The sequence below is a fragment of the Mus musculus genome, chromosome 18 (assembly GCF_000001635.26).
Source record: "Mus musculus strain C57BL/6J chromosome 18, GRCm38.p6 C57BL/6J".
Taxonomy (NCBI): Eukaryota; Metazoa; Chordata; class Mammalia; order Rodentia; family Muridae; genus Mus; species Mus musculus.
The window spans coordinates 6,764,511-6,791,606 of NC_000084.6; the positions used below are offsets into that span (position 1 = coordinate 6,764,511).

A 27,096-nucleotide genomic window follows, 5' to 3' on the forward strand; every position below is an offset into this window, starting at 1 on the left:
TAGTGGAGAGATGGGCATATGCATGTATTTCTCACAGTAGTGACAAAGTCACTCTTATTACAGAAACAGTTGAAGTTGCACCAAAGATTTGCATGTACTGGATCTACCTGAAGTTCCTTTTAAGATAAATTAATATGTGGATTATATTCTTAAGCCTAACTGACCTAAGCCAAGAGGTTACTGCTAGTTCACAACTATCCTTGAGCACTTCCCTGGACTCAGTGTAACCAACAATTTAAAAATTGTTGTTAAAGTGTACCCAACTTTAAAATTGTTTCTGATGTGGGGAGACACTTGAAGAGACTCGGCAGTGCGACAATGCAGTTACATGGTCCTGCTGTGCCTACCTCTATCTAAGACTGTTTGCCCGGAAGGACCAATGTTTGCCCACCACAACAGTAGCCTTGAGGCTGTAGACGTAATATCCAGGAATCCAAGCAGACAGACGGAAGCGGGAGGAGTTACGGCTGGGGCGGAGCTAGCGCCTGGAAGGCCGTAGGAGGATTTACAGCAGCTCTGCCCATCTGCCCCTGCGCACACCAGGAGCCACGCGGAAAAACGCCTGCGCTCCAGGGAGTACGCAGACGCAGAGCCACTTCTGGGCGGAACCAGACGCTCTGTAGCCTCAGCTGCCCAAACATCCTGTAGGGGAGGGAGGCGGTGGTCACAGAGGTGCGCATGCGCTGGCCGCCTTTGCCGACACAGGGCAGCGCTGACGGGCACGGGGGCTGGGTCGGAGTAGAGCGGGCGCAGGATGGACGAGGACGTGCTGACCACTCTGAAGATACTCATCATCGGCGAGAGTGGGGTGGGCAAGTCCAGGTGAGGACGTGCGCGGCGGGCCCTCGGCCGCTGAGCTGCGGGCTGCCCTCCTGGAACGGTCGCCGCGGCCCTGCTGACTCCTCCCTGGCCGGGCGCGCCCGGCACAGGCCTCGCAGCAGGGTTTCTCACTACTGGGAGTCTAGGCTCTGGCCTGGTGCGACCAAGGCGACCCGCGCCCACAGGTCCTGTCACCCCTAGAGTCCAGCTTGTCTGTCTTCCCAAGAGTCCAGCCTGTCTGTCACCTCTAGAATCCAGCCATCCTGACTACCCCTAGAATCAAGCTGGCCTTTCACCCCTAGAGTCCAGCCAGTCGTCACCCCAGGAGTTGTGATCAATAATAACTTTATCACTTTGTGATTTCCATAGAACTATCCTTCAAATACTTAATATTCTACACAGAAACTTTGGTGACGTGTTAGGTCACATTCCTGGCCTATTTTAGCGCAGCCTATTGTTGCATATTTATTTATTTATTTATTTATTTATTTATTTATTTGGATTAGTTCATAGTGAAAGAACTTGATAACTGCTTGAAAATGACTTTTAAAGCACAGGGTACTATTATTGCATATTTATTTATTTATTTATTTATTTGGATTAGTTCATAGTGAAAGAACTCTTGATAACTGCTTGAAAATGACTTTTAAAGCACAGGGTACTAGAGCAAAGGACACCTTTAGGTGAGATTGTTCTTGACTTGCCACGTCAAAAGAAAAAAGGTTGTATTGTCTTTTACGATTTGACTCTATCTTTGGGGGAGGATTAAATTGGCAGTGGGGTTGTATATTAGGTCAGAGGTGGACCTAGGTGGGTGTTGCCAGAGGTTTTGCTTTCATCCAGGTCTGAAAAAAGTTCTTCAGGTGAAGTCATCCTTGCCCTCTGATTATTAATAAATGTTATTGGAGCTTCTCTTGATCTTTAAGCATTATTTATACCCTAGAGAGCATTTTAACACTTTATTTGGCTTTACTTTGTGAGATCTTTCAAATAACTTTAAAGCACTTCACAAAGATTTAAATATTTAGGTAATCTTACAAAATAAACCCAAATCTTTCTGTATTTTTAAAAGTTTGACAATCTGTTTTTATCATTTGTTCCTCTTTAATGTATACTTTTAGTGTCCTGTCATGACATGCTTCTGTGTACCAACGAACAAATTAAAGGGACTTTCTATAAAAAGAGTGGTGTGTGTTCAAGTAATGAATGGGATCTTTATGGTTATGTTTTGCACATTCCTGACTGTCATGTACTGAATATAGTTTTATTAGGAGTCATACACCGTCATGATTTTTCTTTTTTCCATTTTTACTTGTGAAGGATCTCACATCAAGTTTGTTTTGTTGCTTTCAGTCTTTTGAAGTAAGGTGTGATTGAGGCAGGCCTGGAAACTTTTATGTAACTTATCTGGCTTCAAACTAGGAATCCTCCTCCCTCAGCCTCCAGAACACTAAGATTACAGGCATGTATCACCATGCCTGCTTAGAGCTTGGTTTTGAAATCAAGAATAACAGGTTGCCATCTCAACCCAGTGTGTGGTTGGCTGAGACAGTGTAGTAAGTGGGTGAAATTGAGGTGTGTTAGGATTTTCTGGAAGGCCAGTCAGGTGCAGTTGACTCCATAACTGTAGTTCCCTTTGTATTGTTGTTTTTATTTTATTTAGTTTCTAGAGACAGGTCTGGTTACATAGTCAGCCTGGCCTGCCACTTGCTATGTATCTAAGCAACAGTTGGCTTGGCATATACAGCCCTCCTACCTCAGTGTCTCAAGTGTTAGGAATATTAGGCATGTTACACCAGGCCTGGTTCTGATTATCCTTTTAAAGTGAGATGAGTGGATTTCTCTTCAGTTTACACCCCTAGACAATCTTACTAGGGTCAAATGTAATTAAAACATACCTAATGATGAATTACGAACCGCTCACTGAAAAATTTTAACAATTTGACCATTTAAAACAATATTAGGCCAAACATGGTAGCACAAGCTTTTAATCCCAGCATTTGGGAGGCAGAGGCAGGCAGATCTCTGAGTTCAAGGTCAAAGGCCAGGGCTGTGAAGAGAAACAAACCCTGCCGCTGAAAACCAACCACAACAACAGCAAACCACTATTGAGTTAGGGAAGTAGGGTATTTGTCTGTGATGTACTGTGGAGAACAGAAAAGAGCCTTGATGACTTATCCTTGTGTACATGACAAGAATAAATGGCTCTTATTGAAGCCTCTGTCTTTTAAGGCAAATTAGTAGAGAACTATTTGTCCTAGACATAATTCTTGAAGGGTCATTCTAAACAGCAGGTGTTTCTGTTTCTTTACAGAGCTAGATCAGTTGAGGTAGCAGGAGTTGTTGAAGAATTACTATACAGCAGAGGGTGACCTTAATCTGAACAGGTGGGATTTTCTAAGTTGGTTATAGGCTGTTAGAAAATGACGGGAGGCATGAGCTGAGCATTGTGAAAGATGGGTGCTCCGTTTGGAGCCTTGTGTATGATAACTGAACAGTGTAGCACTCTATTGAGAATCTGGCTGAAACAACCTCAAACACCATTAAATGTACACTTCAAGACTATGAGTCTGTGGCTCAGTTCGGTGTATCAGGTCTGGAATGAAATACAGAAATCTGTTGTGTAAATTGTTATCCATTCTACAGTCCTTTCCCCCATTTTCTAAGAAGACTTTATTTTTACAGTAAGAAATATGGGTGAGCTATAATCACAGTATTTCTTTATTGATTTTGAATATTTATTTTTATTTATGTGCTTGTGAGTGAAGGGCCTCTCAGAAGCCACAAGAGGGTGTGTGTTCCTCTGGATCTGGGGTTACATAAGGGTGGTGAACTTCTGACTGTGGGTGCTGGGAATGGGATGGGTGCTCAGTAAGAACACCAAGTTCTCTGTACTACTCAGCCATCTCTTCAGTCCCCCTGTTCCCACTTTGATTTTTTAATGTTTTGAATAGACACTCTTGGCCCAGACCTTTCTGGAACTCACCGTGTAACCCAGGCTGGCTCAAACTTGGAGTAATTCTTTTGTTTTGTTATGTTTTTGCTTCAGCCTTCCAAGTTTTAACATTTCAGGCATTGCTCTCTTCCCCCTCCAGAAAAAGTCTGCCCTTTTCACACTATTTATTATAAATTTAATATTGTCTACGTGGTACATTCTTCCTACATACAGAATATTTTTCTCTTTTAACTTTGGAAATAGGAATGTTTATACTGTGTAAGAACAGTGAATTCTAATTATGGGGGGGGGTTATGAAATTCCTTCTTAATCTCTGTTTCATAGAGAAATAGATTATGCCTATACAAATGCCTGCATACAGTTTATAATACATTAAGGGCTGTTGGTATATCTCTGGCTATACTCAGGGTTTGTATTAAGTAAATTGTTTTGCCTCATATGGTACCAATTCCCTGTCTTTGTTGACAAAGTACCTTTAGTGCAAGGAAGGATTAGCAAGCTCAAAAGACATTTCTGGCTCAGGATCTGGCATAGTGTTGCTAAGTTCAGTTAAAATTCTCAGTACCGTCCTGATCACCTGCATATTTTATAGTATTGCTGTGGCTGCTATTATACAAGGTAACATTAGCCTACTTCTGTGTTTGGGGGGACAGGGGTGGGACAGGTTTCTGTATGTAACCCTGGCTGCCCTAGAACTCCATTGTATAGATCAGTCTGGCCTACAGATACCTGCCTGCCTCTGTCTCCAGAGTGCTGGTTAGCCTTTATTTTGTGGCAGTATTTTCTGTGATGACCCAAGTATAGAGGTATGTTTTTTTGTATTCCTAAATTCTAGGTAGCTGGGTACTTTGGGATAAGATATTTTATACAAGTAACTATTAAGAGTCTAAAGTTTGTTTATTATTTTTAATGTTTTGTTGAGACAGGGTTTCTCTGTGTAACCTGGACTACCCTGAAATTAGCTCTGGAGACCAGGCAAGCCAGGCTAGCCGAACTCAGATTCACCTTTCTCTGACAACAAGTGCTAGGATTACAGGATCACTACCATGCCCTGCAATTTTTTTAATGAAAATATTTTTTAACATATTTTGTTCATTTTTTTTTTCTCTCCTGTTTTCTCCCATATGTCTGATTCAATGTCTCCTTTCTTTCTTTATAGAAAGAAAACAGGCAGGCCAGTAAACAGATCAGAGTAAAAAAAAAAAAGGCACAAGAAACATGTACACCCACACACTGTAAAAACACAAAATCAGGACTTCTAATATATAAGCAAAAGACCAGTAAAATTGCCTGTCTGGACCTTACCCAGCATCCACCTGGCTGTCCTTATTCTCCCTCTGTTTGATCCACAGCTTGATGTTTTATTCCTTGTTATAGTTTGCAGTAACCTTTCTGTTTTTATTTAATGCAAAGTAGTGAACATTTTTGATTCCAAGAGACTATTGTTCCCCTACCAGCCGTGTCAGCATAAGATGTCACAGTGTCATTTTCTGAGAAGAGCACATCAGGACAGATTTGAACAAAAAAGCAAACTGTCTAGGGAGAGCATAGGGCATATGCTTGTTAGTGGATTCTTTAGTCCTGGGAGTCTTGGGAAGTTACAGTTGTGTTAATGCTTTTTCAGTACGCTAGTTCCCCTGCAGACCTACATCATCAGCTCTACTCTCTATATCTAAGTAATCATGTGATAAGATAAAAAGTCGCTTGTATATTAGGTGATTAGAAATAGTTAAGCTCCTAATCTAACCTGTTTCTACCTCTCTTTTAGCCTGCTCCTGAGGTTCACAGATGATACCTTTGATCCAGAACTTGCAGCAACAATAGGTGAGCTAAGTTTAAAAGTCACAAACGTGTGCTTATAGAAATGGCACATATGTTTGTGCCTGTGAGCTCTTGTCTCCTCTTCTCAGCACCCTGTACTTTCTGTGGAGATCTCGTCTGTAATACTTAGCTTTGGTACCCATAAAGCCTTGTCACTTGTCATTTCATTAACACTACTGATATGATTGTTTGCACACACATTTCATTCCAGTACTATGGATTGTTTTTTTATTTTTCAGCAGGTAGTAAGTAATTGGAAGATTTATTGCATGCCAGCCACTATCATTACAGTGATAACACAATACAAACTTGGTCTGTTACAATGGACCTAGCAGCAGAGTCTGTTAGTTTTATACATTTAGTGTGTACTTTTAACTTATATACTTGATAACATTTATTAGTTATTAGGAGTAGTGATACTAGATTGGTCTCTGTTCATGTGTGAGTGTGTAGATGCATGAACACATGATTTGACACTGGGTATTTTTCTCTAACGCCTCCACCTTAATCACTGTGTTTTATCACAGCAGTAGTATTCCTAACTAAGACACACAGTGTGACACTTGTAAATTCTAGGAGTTTTCTTTTCTATTCTTGTTCATGTAGATTTTTACGTTCTCTTTTTACAATCTGTGATCTTTATTTATCTTACTCTCCTGGCTAAAATATGTAGTTCTGTACACATACTGAGTAGAAGTGGTAAGGGTTGATTGCCTTAGCTCTTAACTGACAAAAAGGGAGACCATCCCTAACTTAAGTGTGATGTTAATTGCATGTGTTTTGTAGATTCCCTTTATCAGGTGAAGAAATGCTTTTCTGTCACAAGCTATGAACAGGGTACCTTAGAAATGCATGTTTTTCTGTACCGCTGATCTTCTTCAGTCTAACATACTAGTGCACAGTGCTTTATTCCCAATTTTAAGATGAGCCAGGTGGTTTTTGTCTGTGTTGTATTAAGGATTTCTATTTGTGTTTGTGAAAGACATTAGTCACAGTTTTCTTTAACTCATTATCTTCTAGTTCTGCTGTCAGAGCAATGTAGAACTTAAGGAAGAATCCACTTCAGGGTCCTCTAAGAGTTTGTTTATAATCAATTTGATTGGACTCACGTGGGCCTCAGAGATTTCTTTTCCCTGGGTAGACTTCACTACAGAGTCAGTTTCCTTAATAGATACAGGCCTCTCTGGGTCAGGCATTTACTTAGCTATTTTGTGGTTTTGGAGGTCAGTGTTCATTTATGCTGTGATGAAGCATGCAGAACATGAGCCATATCATTTTGACCATTTTACACATATATTTCACTTACATTCACTGTTATAACACGATGAATTTTCAGACTGTTTAAATAACTGTTGCTGCATCGTCCCTGCAGCTTTGGTGACCTGGGTTCTCCTTTAAGTCTCTGAAGTTTGCCTGTTCTGGGTGCCTTGAGAGAGTGGTATTGTGTAGCACTTGCTATACTGTATCTGGCTTATCTTCCTTAGTGACTGTTCTCAAGGCCAATCCATGCTGTGGCACGTTTCCTTCCCATGTTGTGGCAGTTTCTTTCTTAGGTTCAAATATTGTTTCATTGACTGTGTGTACATCACATTCTGCTGAGCCACTGCTGAAGACTTGTGTTGCTTTAAGGTGTTGGCAGTTGTAGACAACACTACTGTGACTGTGCTGCCCATGCATGTTCTTGTGTCCCCACTGTCACTACTTTGGGTCTATACTTTGGTGTGGTCCTGCGGCCTTTATCCATATGATAGCTGTACTTTTAATATTGCAGAATGCTGTTTTCACAACAGCTGTCACAGCTCTTGTTTCTCTGAAGCTTTGTCTATACTTAATACTTGTCATTTAAAAAAAAATATCTGAGTCATGGAAATAGATGAGAAGAAGCTCATTGTAATTTTTAATAATGATGCCCCTCATGTCCAGGGGAAGTTGAGCATATTTTAATATGCTTATTGGCCATTTATGTTCTTTGTAGAAATGTCTCTTGAAGTCTTGGTGATTCTTGAGCTATGTATTTTTATTGTTTTACTGTAGAGGTTCCTAGATGTGTTGAATTTGTATCTAGATACATGGTTTGCAAATGTTTTTCCCTGTTGTGAGGATTGTGTTTTATATCTTGGCAATGTCCTTTGATGCCATTTTTTTTACAGAATTATTTTTTATAGTTCTGTGTGTTCTTCAGGGGTTTCTGTAGATATTGTAGTGCTGTCCACAATTATATTTAACAAACATTTGGGTAGATTATGTATCCAAATCTTCAATTTGAGTACTTTTTTTTTTTTTTTTAGATATTCTTTCTAAGCAGCTCTTACAATAACTTTTTGCTAGTTTGTATAGTGAAAGTGAAAAAAGTTGGTGTTCCTCTGTTTTTTATCTTTGGAGAAAAACTGTCTTTTATCATTGATTATGCTAGTAGCTATGAATTTGCTGTTTTGGTTTGGATCAAAGAATGTCCTTGAAATCGTGTGGTGAAGACATGCTTTCAGGAGATACTTACGTTATAAGGAGTATGACCTTATAGTATGTACTAATAAACTATATACAAATGGATTTATACTTATCATGTTAGTGGAAGATGATGGAGACTTGCGAAGTTTGGGAAGCAGGCCACCCGAAAGGTATAGCTTGTCCTGTCTTAGCCCCTTGGCTTTCTGATTGCTTGAGCTGAAGAACTCGTTACAGCACATGCTCCCTGGCATGTTATTCTGCCTCTGTAGTGGCTGACATATGTGAGGCAAAGTAACGACTGAATCACCAGAACTGTGAGCCAAATGAAATATTGGTTCACTTTAAGCTGTTTTCTTAGGTATTCTGCCACAAAGACTGAAATCTGACTAACACACTGACCTTTATCATTTTGAGAAACTTTTCTTCTATTTCTAGTTTGTTGAATGTTTTTTGTCATGAAAGTGTATTGTCTTTTGTTCAGTGCCTTTTCTGTGTCAATTAAAATGATCATGTGGTTTTCTCCTTCACTTTACTAATATATTATTTATATTCAGCCATTCTGTAATGAAACGACTGATTACTGATTGAGTCCCTACTGGTTTTTGCATTTGTTCAGATTTTTATTTCTTTGAGTCAATTTTAGTCAAATTGTGTTTCTAGGAATTTGCTCATTTATCTAGATTTTTGAATTTGTCCAGTTTTTATTTAATCGTCTTTTCTTTCTGTAAGATTAACAGCCGAAGTTGAGCATCACTGACCCAAAAAATGTGAAACCAAAAGGGCTGAGAAATGTGCAGCTGAGCTCCACTGCAGTGTATCTCTGCAGACAGCCCTACACCAGGGAACTTCCAGCACAAGCACTTCTGTCCCAAGCAGTTTAGATAAGGGTTGCCCAACCGAAAATACAACTTTCTTTCTTTTTTTTTTTCTGATTTGAATTTCCTCTTTGTTAGTCTGGGTTGTTGCTACGCACACTCCCCACACTCCCGGGTAGTCTGCTTGACAGGCTGAGAAGCCTGGAAGCACTCACAAGGCAAAGAGTTTCAAGAGGAAACTTAACCTCCCGGAACCTTGGCATTCTCATAACCCATACCCTATCCCCGAATTAGTCTGGTGTATGGATCCATGTGTTCTCTTTTAGTATTATTTTATCATAAGTGCCTTTAAAGATTGAATCCTGACATAGCTAAGCCTTCACCAGTGTTCCAACGACCCAGAAAGTCCTTGAAGCCGACAAACTTGGAATTCAGTAAGAAGGTTATCTATTCAGTAACATTCAAATTGACTTCTAGTAGAAACAGTGAAACTAACTAGGCATTACAAAGAATGGAGACGGAATAGCTCAGGGCTGGTCTGCAGAGTGACTACTTAGGACAGTAGCCAGTCTCACCCAGACAAGGGAATACACAATGGCCTAGCGAATAGGTGGGTTTACCTTGTAAGAGTTAGGGAATCCCACTGAGACAGGGATCTTCTCTACAGCCAGGTATAGTAGGCTACATTGCATATTAGAAGCAAGTTGGTGAATTCTTCTGACAAATGGAGATTTGCCACAGATACTTAAAAGTTACACTCATACAAGAGTTTATCAAGGCCTAGGAGATAGAGGGGTTGTGGTATTGCATTATTCCTGAGAAGGTCTGCTAGAGCAGAACCCCCTGGTGCTAGCTTTCACAAGGCTCAAAGGAGTAGCACAAATTGTGACTAGGGTGTGAAATCCTTAGCTGTCATTAAGCTGACCCTAGGCAGGGCTGCTTTATCTTTACTGTAAACATTACCTGGTTCCTGTAAGTCCTTTTGAAGTCATTCCTTGGTTTTGTGTCAGGTAACTTCAATGTACTTTGCCTGCTGTGACTTCCTACCCCTTTGTCTTCCGTATTATATAAGACTGGTGTTCGCTTTGTGACATTACATTCAGATTCTACACAACCTCTTGTGTTGATTTTGTCTGTCATTCACCAACTCCTTTTCCACTTGCAACTAGAGGCCTATTCTATGCAGACAGGGACCCAAGAGGGTCTGCGGCAGTTTGTGGGCTTGTTCATCTTTTCTTTCAGATCAAGGACAGTTTTCTTAGAGTTTAAAGAAACCCTTCAGGGCATGCAAGATGTAGAACTCAGCAGCTTCCTGGAAGAAGGTAGTCAGAGAGGCCTGTCTTGTGAATTAAACAGCTGTGAAGGTCAGTCATGTGGTAGTAGGTAGCCACATGACAGGGAGGGACAGTTTAGAGAGAGTAAGGTAATCCAAGTTTTAGGGAAGGCCAAATTTGTTTGGGGAAGCATGCTTAAGGGAGATAGAAAGAAGAAAAGGGGAAGTTACACCTTACTAGTGATTTAGAGAATAGGGCAGAGTTACAGAGCTGCTGTAACCCTGAAAAACCGGTATACTGGAGGGAGAAGCACATTTCATTAAAGGAATAAGTACCCTGGTTCTCTTTTAGCATGGCAGATGACTGACACACAGCTAAAATGTTAGTTTTCCACCCAGGCCAGAGATTCTATTGTCTTGACTGTGAGGGGTTTTCCCTAAATGGGCTTTTATTGCCAATCTAACATTGTCACCCTCCAAAGAGGTAGCTCTAAAATTATTTAGGAACCCAATCCGAGCTCAGAGCCCATTATATGTCAGGCTTTTCTGGCAGCCAGGCAAGACAGAATCAATGACATTTTTGACTTTTACTCAAGAAAGAAACCGGCCACTTTTCTTTGGGGTCTTTATCCTCAGCGGTGGAACCAGAGTCTCCCTCCTGTTGTCATCATTCCTTCTGAAGAGGTAACCCTAGCTGTCATTGGGCGGCTGAGGTAAATTCCAGTTTGCTTTTTAGAGCTGAATGGGATGGCAGTTTAGCTACACCTCTATAGTGGTCCTATTTCAAAGATCCCAAAAGTTTATCAGTTCATTTATTTATTTATATAGCTGCCAGTTGTTGGGAGAAAGGGAGGGTTTCTTGTTTTTTGTTTTAATACAGATGACAAGAAATAAATGGAAGGGAAAAAATAAAGGTAAAAGTTATTAGCATTACAAGTCCTAGGCTGGCAACCAGGAGAAACCTAATTGTCCAAATAAAGTGCATTAGAATCACTTTATGGGTTCACATGCAGCTATCCATTGGGCTCCTCTTCATTTTTTTCCTTTGCCCTCCAAACCTGGGCTTAAAAATAGTAAACCTCCAATCAGGAGACTCATTTCTGCTAGAAGCTAATTCTCCTCTCAGCAGTCCTCAGTTGCCTATAGTTCGTTCTCTAGGTCTGGGATCCCGTGAAAATGTCTACTTTCCAAATTAACTTATCCATTGTTACTGCCATGGTTCCAGTCTTGTTTAGGAGATAGTGTATCACAACAGACTTCCCAGTAGTCTGGCTCTTAAAATCTTTTTGCTCCCTCTTCGGCCATAGTCTCTAAGTCATAAATTCAGGGGCTGTGATGAACTTACTGTGAAGTGTTGATTTCTGCATTGTGTCCAGTTGTGGATTGCTGGAATAGTCTCCATTTGCTGTAAAGAGAGGTTTCTTTAATCATGGCTGGGAGCTGCACTTATCTGTGGGCATAAGGATAAGATTTAGAATGTGTAAGCAAATGGAAAAAAAAGAAAGAAAGAAAGAAAAGGAGGAGGACATGCTACTCCTAAAGTATGTAGAAGAGTTTTATAGGTACAGGGAAAAAGCAGGCAGAGAGAGGAGTCCTGGCTGAACATGTCTGACAGACTAAACTGGACCATGAGAGGAGAGAGAGAGAAAGCAGCATAGACAAAATAGCTGAGTTCTATAGGAACCAGGTTTGTGGGTGGGGGGAATTGAAGCCCAGCACCCTGGAAAGGAATGGGTAGAGGGAAGGGTGAGAAGTGCTGGGAGGAGCCACACACAGGTGCTGAGTGAATTTGTTCTCAGTTGGAGACCTAACAGTAAGAAATTATGCTGGCCTAGCAAGGTGGAGGTACAAGTTCTTCTCTAAAGTCTGTGACCTCTCTAGACCTGGGAAGTTGGCTAGGTTTCCAGTAGCAAGCATGGGTTTCCTCCTATTGAGTGGTTTTATTTATTTGTCTGCTATGCTAAGTCCTAGCTGTGGGACTTATACTGGAGCATGGAAATACTACCAGTAGCCGTATCCTGAAGGAAGACTGATTCTCCCTCCTCCAGCAATAACCTACTACCTATAGCTCCTCAGTAAAGGGCAGCAGAATTCCTGCATGATTGGGTAGAAGAAATTCTATACTTTAGTTTTTCTTGGACTTTTTAATCAGCACTGTCATTTCATTTATTATTGCTTCTTTTTCCCTAAGCATACCTTGATCAATTCCTTTATTTCTCAAGCTTTACACACCAAATGGTGTGCGTGTGTGTGTGTGTGTGTGTGTGTGTGTGCACATAAATGTCTATGGATCTATATCCTATAGGAAGACTATATTTGATGCATATTTTTACCTAATTTGAACATGTAATGGATTATTGGAAGACTTGTAAAGATTACAAATATACTAGTATATTGGTAACATACTTATTTTAATAATTGTAATACATTAACTTTTAAGAAAGCATTTTGTTTGCTGGTTGTGGTGGCTTACATCTTTAATTTGAGCACTTGGGAAGCAGAGGCAGGCTGATCTCTGAGTTTGAGGCCAGCCTGGTCTACAGAATGAGTTCCAGAACAGTTAGGGCTACACAGAGATTCTCTGTCTTGAAAAACAACAACAAAAACATAAAAAGAAAGCATTTAGTATGTGAGGGTGCTGCTCATCCTATTTGGCTCTGTTTTGATTTAAATGTGACAAGCTTGTAAGAGAAACATCTTGAGTTGATGTTTCCCTCTGGCCAGTGGAGTAGCCTATAAATTATTTCTGATTGTATTTTAAAGACATGAGCAGTTACTGTTCACATGGGTCAGATGGTACATGTCAGCTCCCTTTCCTGTAAAGGAGTAAATGTTTTGTGGCCTTATTTGATTTTTTATGAAGCTTTCCTTACTATAGCAGCTTTTCAAAGACCTTGGGGGCCAAGGTTCTTTTCACTTATGAAGTCTGATAGAGGGATTGGCATACATGTTTTTATACACATTAAAAAAAATACAGTTGCAAGTGATTATTGAATAGGTTATATAAACCTTTTTATTTTTCAGGGGAAAAAAAGTTGAGTTCATAAGACAAGGGGTAGGTAGCCCTTTTATGTGTGTTTGTTAGTGTCCCAGCTACCTACAGCTAAGATCTGCGTTCATGGTTGAGTTTGGTAGATAACACCCCTTTTTATTAATTTTAACCTTGGGAGAATTTCATGCATGAGTATATTGTATGTACATCCTTTCTATGTTTTCCTCTTCAACTCATCCCATGTCTTTCCCATACCTTCTCTTAATTCATGACTTCTATATTTAAATTATCGTTGCTTATATACGCAGTCTACTGAGTTCAGTTAGAGTTACCTGTATGCACATGTGTTTTGGCCCAGACACATCAGATTAGAAGCCTATCAGTTTGTTTCTGAAGTAAACCAATTCTCCTTCTCTCAGCAGCCATTGACCTTGTAGTCTTCATCTAGGGACAGGGCCTTATAATATTTTCCAACTCTGTGTTGGTGTGTCAGGCAACCATGTTGCTGAAAGTTCATGGGTATAGCATCCTTGTCATGGGTAGACAGTACTCAAAACAAAGGTGTATGGAGTCCTTGAAAACAGCCAAAAACACTTGTTTTTGAATTAGTACTTCAGTTGTACAAAACCATCCTAATTAAATGTGAGTTTTCCTTTTTGGAAGCACTGGTAGATGTCTTGAATCCTAAAGCTCTTCCCATTTATACCATCAGTCCTGAATATTGATACCTTCAGCCTTCAGGTCTAGAATTTTCAGAATTTAGGCATTTGATAAAATATTTTCTCTTTTTCTGGTTTTCTTTTTAATGAATATAGAAATCATATTTAATGATGATTCACCAGAATTTTCATTTCTTCAAGGTGTTGACTTTAAGGTGAAAACGATTTCAGTGGATGGAAATAAGGCTAAACTTGCAATATGGGTAAGAATTTTTAAAATGTACTTTATAAAAATTATTTTTATTTTATATGTATGTCTGTATGCCACGACAGAGTTATGCAGGAGTTATGGGAAGTTACGTGTTGCCAGGTGTGGATGTTGGGAGCCAACTTGGATCCTCTGGAAGAACTGTGTCTTAGTTAGGGCTCTATTGCTGTGAAAAGACACCATGACCAAGGCAGCTCTTAGAAAGGAGAACATTTCCTGGCTTACGGTTTCAGAGGTTTAGTTCATTGTCATCGTGGCAGGAAGCATGGTGGCACACGTGCAGAGTATAGTGCTGGAGGAGCCGCTGAGAGTCCTTCATCAGGGTCTGCAGGCAGCAGGAAGAGAGAGGCACAGTGGGCCTAGCTTCAGCTTCTTAATCCTCAAAGCCCACTCTAAGTGACACAGTTCTTCCAACAAGGCCACGCCTCCTAATGCCTGCCACTTCTCCTGAGCCTCTTCATTTAAACTCCACGTGCTGCTTAGTGCCCTCAACACATGTGCCATCGCTCTAGTCCACTAGTATGTACTTGGTATTTATTTAAATTTAATTTCATGTGTATGGGTGAGTGGTTGTTTCGTTTTTGTGTATGTGTGTATGGGCGTTTCACCTATATGAATATCTACACCATGTATGTGCCTGGTGCCATGCCAGGAGGCTAGAAGAAAGTGGTAGATCCTCTGGAACTGGAGGTATAGACAATTGTGAGGTACAGTGTTTCCAGCTAGTACTTTGCAACAAAGCAGAAACTGATTTTATTTACGGTTATATAGGTGAGTGGGCAATTTGTATTAAATAGCTTTTCTTGGGAGATTAGATAATACTGAAAGGGTGTACAGTAATGGTAATTGTTTGTTATAACTGTAGTTGAGTGTATGCTTTTAAAATATTTTTGAAATGTATAACGCCTTTAGGATGTTTCAAAATAGAGCAGAGTACTAAATTTTTCTGTAGTGTGCCAGGAAGGTTGCTGTTGTCGAACATGTCCCATTATAGTGTTTAAAAGAAAGCTGCCTACTCAAGTGACAGTTATAGAGTGAGCAGCAGGCATTCCTGGCTGTGTCAAGTAACTCATCTTTTTTAAACTTTTAGTCTACTTGCTCACCTCCCCACCCCCGGCCAAAGTGTATTTAATATCAGTAAGAACAGTAATGTCTAACAGAAAACACTCTGAAAAATGCTGCTGTGACATCATAAAGTATTTTAAACATTTACCAATTCTAGCTTTTGTATTAACCGTTAGCTTTCCATGCTTTCATGGCTGAATTGTGATCTTTCTGCCCTGTTGCTTACTGCTTTGTGAGGGGAACACTGGGATAGGTTCTGATGTTGTTTTTAGTTTGCTCTTCAGTTACTTTCTATTTCTACTTCCATGCCTCATTAAACTGCCAGTTGTATTGTTGAAGAGCCATCCTTGCCATAGGCTTATTCATATCTTTAAAACATTGGTTTCCCTGTGAACAGAACAGTAATATTGGACAATTCTAAAGTAATGATTAACAGTAGGAAATCAGTGGAGGAAAAGTTTATCTTTAATTACTGTGTTGTTATTAATAAGCATACTTGAAAATACAGGGATTTGTGATATATACTACTAAATATGCACATAAGCCATTTTGCAAAGAAAGGAGTCTATTTTGTGTTTTTGACCTGTTCATTTTCCTCTGTGCCCTATCCATTGGCATGTGAACGTATTTCTGTATCAGTAAATATAGAGTACAGCAGTTTGAATGGTCATCAAATGCTTCATTTTGTGCTGTATTTTAGTTGGATTAATCCTTAGTCAGAGGTACTTGACTTGATACCAGCTGTTCACAAATATAACTTGTTTCTATAAGCATCGCAATCTGCATCTGTATGTGCTTATCCAGTCACATTGCAGTTACAAGGCAAGAAGCAGAAATGGTGGTTATAGAGGAAGGAGACCTATTTGTGTTTCTCTAATAACCTTTTTACTTGGATTCCTATTTGAGTATTTTCTGATATTGATCATATTTATAAATGAATTACTTCTATTCATAGTCAGTTTTATATACTAATGTTTATTTTTCTATGATTTAAAATTTTACATGAAGAGTTATGTTTTTTGTAAACATAATCTGACATGTAAGGACTGGTAGATACTTTCATGCTGGTTCTATATCTTTATAATAGAAGCAGTCAATAAGATCAGATAAATTCTCAAGTTTTCTAGGCATAATAAAGAGATTTTATGACTTTTGTATTTTTGATGCTTAAACATAAAATACTGACACATCTGTCTGTTTACTTTGAACTGTGAATTCTTACTATAATAAAGAACTATTCCATCTGAAAAATAAAATCTTTACATAATAAAAATGCTAATTCTTGGCTTGTTATGTTTTTCTACTCTGTCATTTATCTTTAAAATTTTGCTTAAGGACAGTATGTGCTTATATTATTATGCATGTGCATAGATAATTTTCTACCCTGTATGGCTCCAGTTTATCACACCGCTTAGAGCTTGATGAAGATACGGTGGTATAGGAGGGAGACTACGGAATACTCTTGCTGTATCAAAGCTTTCCAGTATTTACTTGTTTTCCGTATAGCATCTGAGTATCAGATTTGGTAGAGAGGGGCTTTCAGACAGTCTACCAAATGTCTGAGTATGTAGTTTACCCTAATTATGCTGAAGTTGGTTTGTAGGAATTTGTTGAGTGGGCTTCTCTCCTTATTAGCTGAGTAGCCCTGCCCTCACTGCCTCCAAAATGTACACTCACGTTACCACACAGCCTTCGGGGGCTTGTTTTCTCTTCCTTTCTGCACACTTGCCTCACTTGGACATTTTGAATCTTGTTATTAAGCCTTCTTTGGGTTTAATTCATAGCTCTCTTCAGTAATCTCTAATTTCCTTGCCTTATCCCATATGAAAATAAAACCATAATATGCAAAAGGATTGGCCTCTGTCATCCGAACAAAGATGTCAATATACTTAACACATACTTCTCATTTTGAAGACAAATACAAGCCAAAGTTTAATGTCTGTTAAACTTTCACAGTTTACTATAATTTAGTACATAGTTATTATAAATCTAGTCTAATGTTTTGGTGCAAGATTTTGAAGTTTACACCCAAAATTATCATACCAAGACATTTGTATAGGTGAATTTAAAAATACCAAAATTTTAACATCTGGTCCTTGTTAAATTTTCACAAAAAGTTAGTCAAAATTACATTGCATGCGTGCATGTGTGTATGTGTGTGTGTGTGTGTGTGTGTGTGTGTGTGTGTGTGTGTGTGGTGTGTCTATCTGAATGAGTGAGGGCACACAGCATGCTTGTAGATCAGGAATAGCATCTGTTTTCTATTACCATCGGATTTCGGGATTATCCAAAGGCGGTTTTTTAAGTTGTTCTCAAGAGTTCATACTAGATTGTCCTGTGCTAAGTCTAGAAGTTAAATTATTTAAAATTTCTGATTCACAACTGATCGTTATAAAACTTTTTCAGTTGTGAAACAGTTTTGCTATCAACAGCTTTTTTTTCTGTTCCCTCTCTTTCAAAACAAAGATTAAAACAACAATAAAGAAAAAACAAAACAAAAACCTGGAATATTTAAATTCTGAGAATTCCAGTATTGTGGATACTGAATGCTTCTAATTTGTTATTTCTTTGTATGTAAGTAAATTGCTTGAAATTGTTTCTCACAATAACTTGCCTTTTTGTAGCATACTTTTTATGTGTTTACCTGAATGTATTTCTGTGTACCAAGTGCATATTTGGTGCCCCCGCCCCCCGAGGCCATTTACCTGAATAAATGGACGTAGCTGCTTTTAAAACTTTAGTAAACTTTTATAATAATGTAGATTATAATAGGCTGAAGCAGCAGTTTGCCAGATTCAGCCCCGTAGGGTCCTAGATACCTTGAAACATAGTTGAAGGGTTCTAGAAAGAAGACCAGAAAGAGCCCAGGCCTGGAAGAAGATGAAATTAGTTGCGTCCTCCTCCAACCTTCTGACTTCTTTCCCTCTCTCTTTCTCTTCCTCCTTTCTTCCTTTTCCACTTATTCTCCTCCTTCCCCCTCTGTAATGTTTTGTTTTATATGTTTTAAGAGAAAGTACAGCATTCTTTTTAAAAGCATAACTTTAAAATCCCTTTCCTCAAATAAGATACTCCAGTATATCTCTTTAAATCAGTGGTCCTCAGCTTCACTTCTTCATTGGAATAACCTAGGAAGATTATTTTTTCCTGTTCCTAACCTGGATTGATTCAGTCAGAGCCTTTTGGGATTAGACATAAATTTCCCAGTTAATTTGATTGTGTAGCTGAAGTTAAGAATTATGACTTTGAAATAAATGTATTATCATGTATGATAAAAATTGTGAGACTGTAATGGCAGAAAACCTTCCCTTGTGTTTTTCTAAGAGATGACCTAATATTAATTGATTTTTACTTATGTGACATGAATAAACATACATCATATTTAAGTTTTGAGTGTTTTTAATGTGTTTTTGATTTGCTTAAATATGTTCAGTAGCATTGAAGATATGCTGTTTATACTTTGCTTTACTTAGTGGTAATTGATTATCATTTTCAGGATACAGCTGGTCAAGAGAGGTTCAGAACATTAACTCCCAGCTATTATAGAGGTGCACAGGGAGTTATATTAGGTAAGTATTTTACTTTAATATACTATTTAAAATACTATCTATTAGAGTTTCTAATCTAAGAAAATCAGCATTTTCATTTTCTTTAGGTCTACTTTTTTATGTTTGTATGTTCAGATATATGTACTTTAAAGTGATAGAGACTTTATTTGATATTTATTTGATATTATTTGATATGTATTTGATATTATTGAGCATTAAACTAAACATTTTTCAACTCTATGTGGAAATTTTAAAATCTTTGGTTTAAAACTGTTGATGAAACTATAAATTGAAAATGAATGCACATCTGTCCTAGAGCATTATCAAAACTAATCTTCATTTATCAGTAAATTAACACTTGCTTCAGTCTGTAAAAAGAGTATTTGTAACTAAGTAGAATATGTTTTTATCAAAAGTAGCATTAAACACCATTAAGGATTCATATTCAATCAAAATTGGAAACCAGAAAATTTGGTTTCAGATAATCTGCTAAAAAGTTCACAGATGTCCTGCATTTGGCTGTGCTGTTTTGAAGGGTAGCAAACAGTTTTATGATGCAAAATGACACAAGACAAAAGTGACAATGAAGGGAACCACTCGCGGGGTCGCTTTCACTGAGTTTCTGTTAGAGTTCATGCTTCTCTTGCTGTGAGGAAACACCATGACCTGGGCAGGAAAGACTTTATCTGGCTTATACTTCTGCAACGTAGTCCATCATTGGAGAAAGTCAGAGCAGCAACTCAAAGAGAGCAGGAACCCGGAGGCAGGAGCTGATGCAGAAACTGTGGAGGAAACTGGCGGTTGGCTTGCTTCCTGAAGCTTGCTTGGCCTGGACCATCAGTCCATGTTTGACAATACCTACAGTGGTCTGGGCCCTCCCATATTAATCACTACTTAAGAAAATTCCCTACAGGCTTGTTTCCAGCCTGATCTTATGGAGGCATTTTTAAAATTGAGGTTTCCTCCTCTCAGAAAATTCTAGCTTGTGTCATAGTGGCATAATACTAGTGAACACAATAACTATACCTACTTCTTTTAAGTTGCAAATTCTGCTCCTTGTTATAAAAAAACAAGAGGTTAACAGATGTTTAAAGTCATGTCATATTTTGATATCTTACTAAGATTTAGATTAAGATCATTTGGGCTTAGATGACCTTCCCTTATCAAGCTGCAGTTTTGTTGTAACTAACTGCCAGCTGCCAACAGGATTTAATTTCCTTTCTGTCACTATGTGTGGTAATGATTTAAGTTTGTTTTAAGTACTTAGGATTACACAGTGAAGGATTAATATAAAATAGACTTGCTTATACACTAATGTTAGCTTTTAGTGACTATGAAAAGTAAGTCATTGATCTTATTTTATGTGACTTTAAATTAGTGGTTTTGCTTTTATTTCAGTCTATGATGTCACAAGAAGAGACACCTTTGTTAAACTGGATAACTGGTTAAATGAATTGGAAACATACTGTACAAGAAATGACATAGTAAACATGCTAGTTGGAAATAAAATTGATAAGGTAAAAAGTAGATACTTGACATTTGGGTAGTTCTTTTGGGGGGGGGGGGAGAGGCGGAGGAGATAAGAGATTTGAACCCAGCACTTCTGCAAGTTCTACCATGGAGCTATAGCCCAACCCATTTTAGTTTTGTCTTGTTAACTTGCCCAGGCTGGTCTCCAAAGTAAAATCCTCTCGGCCTTGGGAGTACTGCTGTGCACACCACCCATGCAGGTAGTAACTTTTAAAACGCACTGCCTTTGTCTTTTAGGAAAACCGTGAAGTCGATAGAAATGAAGGCTTGAAATTTGCACGCAAGCATTCTATGTTGTTCATAGGTAAGTGTGTAAGTGAACATTTCTAGTCTTAAGGGATAATTTTTAAATAGTGATTTCGTTGAATTATTTCCTTAAGAACCATAAGCTATATGTAGTTCAGTGTTGTCTTATGATACAAGATCTAACAGTAGAATGCGATTCCTTTTCTCCTGTTCCCACTAGTACACAGGGTATCAGCACCGTCTGGGACTCTCACACTAATAGAAATGCTTCACCCCTGGCTCCGCTCCAGTGTTTTAATTGGAACCTAAAGTTTAATGATATCTTTGTATAGTTCCTGTGCATTAAAAATTGGAGGCAGAAGGTTGGCAAACTAAAACATGGGCCATTCCCCCCATATATTAAGTACAGACATGCTTATTAATATACTTACTACGTTTGGCTGCTTCTGTGCTATGCGAGTGTTTGGTAGTTCTCTTCAAACCATATGGCTCACAAAGCCAAAAGTACTCTCTAGCCTTTTGTAGAAGTTTGTCACCCTTTCTAGAAGAGCGACCTGACTGTATCCGAATCAGGTTTGAACTTTTTTCTCTGCTGCCACAAGAGCAAATGTTTCTTAAACATAAGCTCAGACTGGAGAGCAGCTCAGCAGTAAAGCATGCTTACACTCCTGCAGAAGACCTAATTTGGACTCTCAGCACCTATGTAGGTGACTCATAGATCCAGGGAGATCCTTTGGCTTCTGCAGACACCAGCACATGAGTTTGCATGTGTGAGTGAACACGCGCGTGCACACACACACACACACACACACAGTCTTGTTTAAAACAATTACCCACACTGATTCAGCCGTAGCAGCAAATTTATAAATTCCTGACATAGTCTATGTTGTTCAGATAGTAGGAACTTGCAGGTGGACTTGAAGACTTCTACATAGACAGAGCAGAATGTAGTAAGCTGCTGTTCTGAAGGGAATTGGATGCCACCTTTACTGTTGATTGCAGCATGTCCCACATCTCCATGAATCATCTTTCCACTTTTCCTGAGCATGGAGGATAGAACGCTGAACAGACAGACAAATATTCTGCCCTCCTAGAGCTTGCTTTCTAGTATAGAAAGCAGGTTTAATAAGTAAGCAGTGCTACGTAGGAATGAAAGGTGCCAAGAACAAACACAGTGACCACTCAGGGAAAGCTTTTGACGTAGTGTGCTGCTGCACAGAAATGTCACATCTAAGTGTAACCCCTAGATGTGGAGACAGCAGCAAGTATTTTCAGAGGTTGGGTTGTGTAGTGTGTTTTAGAACAGGAAGGAAGCGCTGAAGTGAGAGTGAAAGTAGCTGTATCTTCTCTCCATGCGGCCCAGAGGAGTGAAGGAGTGATGTTACTTCCAGTGGGTCAGAGTTTTCTGAGTGCCAAAACGAACAGGATATGTGGAAAACTTGGACAAGGACACCAAGTAAAGAGAACAGTTAAAGACACCTCCAGGTGTTTAGTTTGGTCAAATAGTAGGTGGCTTATATTCCTGTTATTTGTTGTGGCAAACTGAGGTAAAACAGATTGGTGTGGGGAAGTGGGAATTAAGAATTCTACTCAGACACAGGACAAGACAGTGTTCAGATATCCAGTAGACAGGCTAGTTGTTTAGGTGGTATTTAAAATGCCATGATTAGAATGATTGTTTCAAGAATGTGGATCCAAAAGGGCTGAAGATTGACCTCTGGGATACTCAGTTAGGACCAGCAGAAAGGCCATGAGTGACATGCTATTGAGACAGAATTACTAGCAATGCTGACTGTTCTGGAGAGTCACAGGAGCAAGAGAGGGTTTATTAGTAATACCAGATGCCAGAGACATCAAGTAAGGTTAGTGTGCTCAACTTGACCAGAGGAGCCAGTGCTGACGATTGCTAAAGGAATGTCCGTAATGGAGTCGTGGAAACAAAAGCCAGGTTAGATGGTGCCCTTGTACGCCGCACAGCACGCTTTCTCACAGTTTCAGTTACTCGGCCAGTCTTGCTCTGCAAGCATGAAGAACAAGATTTTACTACACTATATTGTCATAATTGTTTAATTTTATTATTGGCTATTATCATAGGTATGTGCATGTAGGTACATACAGGTACATGTAGGCTTGTCCTGGTGCATGTACCCCTTGCATGTGATTGTCTGCTGCCAACTGAGGAAAGCTTGTGAGGTGAGTCGGGGAAAGCAGCATACAGAGCAGCATATGTGACAACATTGAGATGAATTCCATGGAGAATGTGGAGACACTGAGGGGAATGGGGGAATGGGCTCCATGAAAGGCACATGGGCTTTAAGACAAGTCTGGCTTATAATAAGATGGAAAATATTAGCAGACACTTAGATGGAATGATAATGTCGTAAAACAGTACATGGGCCCTCAGGAAATGAGGAGCAGCACAGTCCTGGGAGCTGGAGAAGGGCTGGTTTGGGCAGCAGCATAGGCAGCTTACCTTTCCCCAGAGTAATAGTACAAGCAGGGAGCTTATAAACTTTAATAGTGGGATGACCAGAGAAGCCATGCCAAATTAGTTCTGGGTCCTTACTCCCAAACATCTTTTTTCACACTAGATAAGGAGCTGAAGGTTTAGCTCTGTGGTAAAGCACACATGCCTGTATGCTCAAAGCCCTATGTTTAGTCTTCAGCACTAAAGAACTGGCACAGACACTGGAGCGTGAGCTGGGTTAGAGTAGTAAAGAAGGAACACAAGTCGTCTCCTTAGTAAGACAGACAGGGAAGCACTCAGTAAGACAGACAGACAGGTAAGCACTCAGTAAGACAGACAGGTTAGCACTCAGGAAGACAGACAGGTAAGCACTCAGGAAGACAGACAGACAGGTAAGCACTCAGGAAGACAGACAGACAGACAGACAGGTAAGCACTCAGGAAGACAGACAGACAGACAGGTAAGCACTCAGGAAGACAGACAGACAGGTAAACACTCAGGAAGACAGACAGGTAAGCACTCAGGAAGACAGACAGACAGGTAAGCACTCAGGAAGACAGACAGACAGACAGGTAAGCACTCAGGAAGACAGACAGGGAAGCACTCAGGAAGACAGACAGGTAAGCACTGGGCCTTGAGGGTTTGACCATGGGCACTTGATCTGTGGGAATAAGTACTTAGTTACACATTTAGAAAAGCCAAGGTAATCGTTTGTGCTGGAGCCTTAGTTTCCTTATCTTAAAGTAGGAATGCTATCTGCACTGGGGAGTCATTTAAAGAATTAACTGAAAACCTAAGAAAAATACTTAAGACACAATAGGGTCTTACAAGTTGTAGTTGCCTTATAAACCCTTAGGGCTAAGCTGATAAACTAGTGGGCAGAGTTGAAGTAGTTCTCTGTGGGGAGTGGAGGAAATTTACTAATTTGTAATTACTAAATGTAGCAAAAATTCCTGGTTTGATTGTCAGTATCTTGTAGGTTTCTATTTATGCCGTAATCAGTAGAAACACATGAGATTATGTGCAATAAAAAAATATACTATGATCCTTTTCCTTGACTTTTAGAGGCAAGTGCAAAAACCTGTGATGGTGTACAGTGTGCCTTTGAGGAGCTTGTTGAGAAGATCATTCAGACACCTGGCCTGTGGGAAAGTGAGAACCAGAACAAAGGAGTCAAGCTGTCACACAGGGAAGAGAGCCGCGGAGGAGGCGCCTGCGGCGGTTACTGCTCTGTGCTATAAACTCTGGGAATTCCATCTCTTGCATATTTGATCAGATAGTGACATCTTTCTGTATATAAACTCTTAACTGCTATTAGGGACCTTGCAGTTTGCACATAAGTGTTTTTATCATGGCAGTGAGTATTTGCAAGAAACTCCCTCATTGGCTTTCCCAGGTGAAATGGTATGGTAAGCATGCAGTTTTCAGTCTGTAGAGTTTTTTTGGGGGGAGGGGAGGGGATTGCTGTTGTTTTGTTTTGGGCTTTTTTTTTTAATGTAACGTAAAATCGATGTCGCTTCATGGCACATGTGATTTTATGGTTTGCATTTATCATGTCATTTTAAAACATCATCTGTCTGTATGTGTTGCTGCAAGTCTGCTTTTGTTCTCCCTTCTGCTTAATTACTGAATTACTTGTTATGTAGAACTATAACCATGGGAAGGTTTCCCTTGAGGAATAACAAAGCATGATTCACAGCTTTTCTAGGATGCTTTAGACTCTTAGTACTAAGTAAAATTCTCAGTTCAGAATACAGCCCAGGCCAATTCATAATTAAACCTCTATTTGTTCTGATGATGCTTCCAAAATAGAATTGCTAAGTTAAGGAAGTTTGGTATGTTAATTTACACCAGTGATGAACTCAGCTACGCAGGGCACTAACCCTATGTTGCACACGCTGGGTTCCTGATCTTGGTGCGATGTTTTGGTTACATGGCATCTGGCAGGCTTTCTGCCATTTGGGTTTCAGAAGAACATGAACAGTATATTATTATAGCTCCTTTAATTCTTCCACTTTTAAAACCAACATGTTTTTTCACAAGTGTTGGTAGTGTTTGTCCGGGTGCCTCAGTTGTAACTTGTTGTATAATGACTGTCTGTATCTTAATGGCTTCCATAAATGACTAGTTGCTATTCAAAACATATTTTTGTGATTTGAAGATGGGGAAGGAAAACACTAAATGACAATTTGAGAAAGGTGTATTGTTCCAAATTCTGACTGGAGGGGAGAGGCTCTTGCAGTGAGATCGTTGATAAGTTACTGCAAAAGTAGCCACTAGTTTATTAAAAACCAAACTGTACAGATTAATAAACCTTTTCCACAATATTCAGTTTTCTAACTCCTTGTTGCCGTACAGTGTATGTTTTCTTACTCATACATTATTTAATTTCTTTAACCTCTGCTATTTATGCTCCACAAGTAAAATGTACTTAGACTGGTCACTGTATTGTCCCTTATTAAGATGCTGATATTAATTTTTACAGTTTATTATCTATGTACAATGGTAAATGATAAACATTTTGTGTACCTTTGCAATATGTGTGTTACTGGGTTTACTTCGGATTGATTTCTTTCTGAATAGGGTGTCTTCATATGGAAACCTCACATTACATCATTTATATTTGGTGGTCTACATGTGATTAGAGCTTTTATACATTCTGTATATTTTTATTAAATGTAAGACTTTTGCTTCTATAATGTTAGAGGAAGGTAGCTCACACATGTATTTATAATTTAGTCACATTACATTAAATTTTAGATTTATGTACATTTTGTGTCTTGTCTGTCTTAACAAGACTTCTGCTTGTTCTTGCTGAGTCATGCTGTCGTTATTACCATTAGATCATCATCTTGATTTGAGCAGAACTTGAGTATATGAGTCGCATGAATATAGCTTTGAAAATTTGATTGTTGTGTCTAGAGAGGTGGTTCATTGGGCAAAGTACTTGTTTCAGAGTTTGAAGACTGGCATTTGCATCCCAGAACTCACCTAAAATGGCAGGTGACATGGCAGTCAACTCTCACTCTCCAAACAGAAGATAGAGATAGAGGCTCCAGAATCAAGCAGGCAAGCTAGAGTAGTCATGTTGGCAAGCTTTGGGCTCAGCTGATACTTTGCTTCAAAGCTACAGTGAAAAGCAGTATAAGAAGCCTCAGTGTCAACTGTGGGTCTGTATACACATATGGACATACATGTACACCCCCACATACTTGAGCACACACACACACACAAATTAATTTTGACAGATTTATTTTAGAACCTTCTATTTGTTATATCTAGGTGGATTTGATCAGTGTTTCTTAGTGAAGGTTTTGAAAGTGATTAACACATAGAATCAGGCACCTATATAACAGCTTTGCTAGTTATTTCAGAATTCCATAATCTCCAGCTCTTTGCAGATGCTGTTAGAACATAAAAACCCAGCATAGACTTAAAGTACTAGATTCTTTCACTGAGTAGTAGTGAGCATTTATTTATTGATTTATTTATTGAAGCGTCTTTGGTGCCTGGTGTTCTATGTACTAAATTATCTTCTAAAGCCTTAGAATGACTTAGTGATAATTTGTACTACTATTGTGCCTATTTTATTACTATTTTTTTAAGTCAGTTTTGTTGAAGTTTGGGATTTTATTTATTTATTTTTTGGTGGTTTTTGTTTTTGTCTGTTTGTTTCTTTGTTTTCTTTTAGATCATCTCACTGTGTGTCCCAGACTGGCTTCAAACTCTGTCTCCCTGGTGCATCCTCCAGGGGGTTGGATTGTGTATGTGTCCAGCATCTCAGGATATGTCCATTCTAATGAGGAAGGTGATCAGACAGGTATGTAATGCAATTTCTCTGAGGTTATATGCTCAGTGATGCAGCTGGATTCCTGTCAAGGAGATTTTACTCATGACCCTGAATTCTTGGTCTCCTCATTGGTTAGTTACTAGCAGCTTAACCCAGCTGAGCTGAGTTTGCCCATATTTCATCACAATATGTTTGGCTATATGTAGTAGAAGTATTTCAGATCTGTTCTTTGTGAAATGAATCCTATAGATAGCAACCTATCCCTAGCATCATTGACCTAAAAAATCTAGGCAGCAGAGCAGGTAGAATAAAGGTCTGAGACTTAGGAAAGATACCAAGGCTTACAGTGACAGCACTCCCTATTTGTTTTGGCTAATAAAAAAGAAATGTAGTCTGGAAATG

At 39.2% G+C, this 27,096-nt stretch overlaps 1 protein-coding gene across 2 annotated transcripts; it reads left to right on the forward strand.

Annotated features, from left to right (window-relative positions):
• The first annotated feature begins 656 nt into the window (after positions 1–656).
• Rab18 (RAB18, member RAS oncogene family) lies at positions 657–27,096 on the forward strand. Of its 2 annotated transcripts, none has more exons than NM_001278447.1 (7): positions 657–822; positions 5,544–5,599; positions 13,967–14,046; positions 18,610–18,682; positions 20,060–20,178; positions 20,429–20,495; positions 23,970–27,096. In NM_001278447.1, the coding sequence occupies exons 1-7, from the start codon at positions 755–757 to the stop codon at positions 24,143–24,145; spliced, it is 639 nt and encodes a 212-aa protein (NP_001265376.1). In that variant the 5' UTR covers positions 657–754; the 3' UTR covers positions 24,146–27,096. The 2 variants fall into 2 exon arrangements, with proteins under 2 accessions (NP_001265376.1, NP_851415.1); NM_181070.6 differs by having other exon boundaries at positions 13,985–14,046.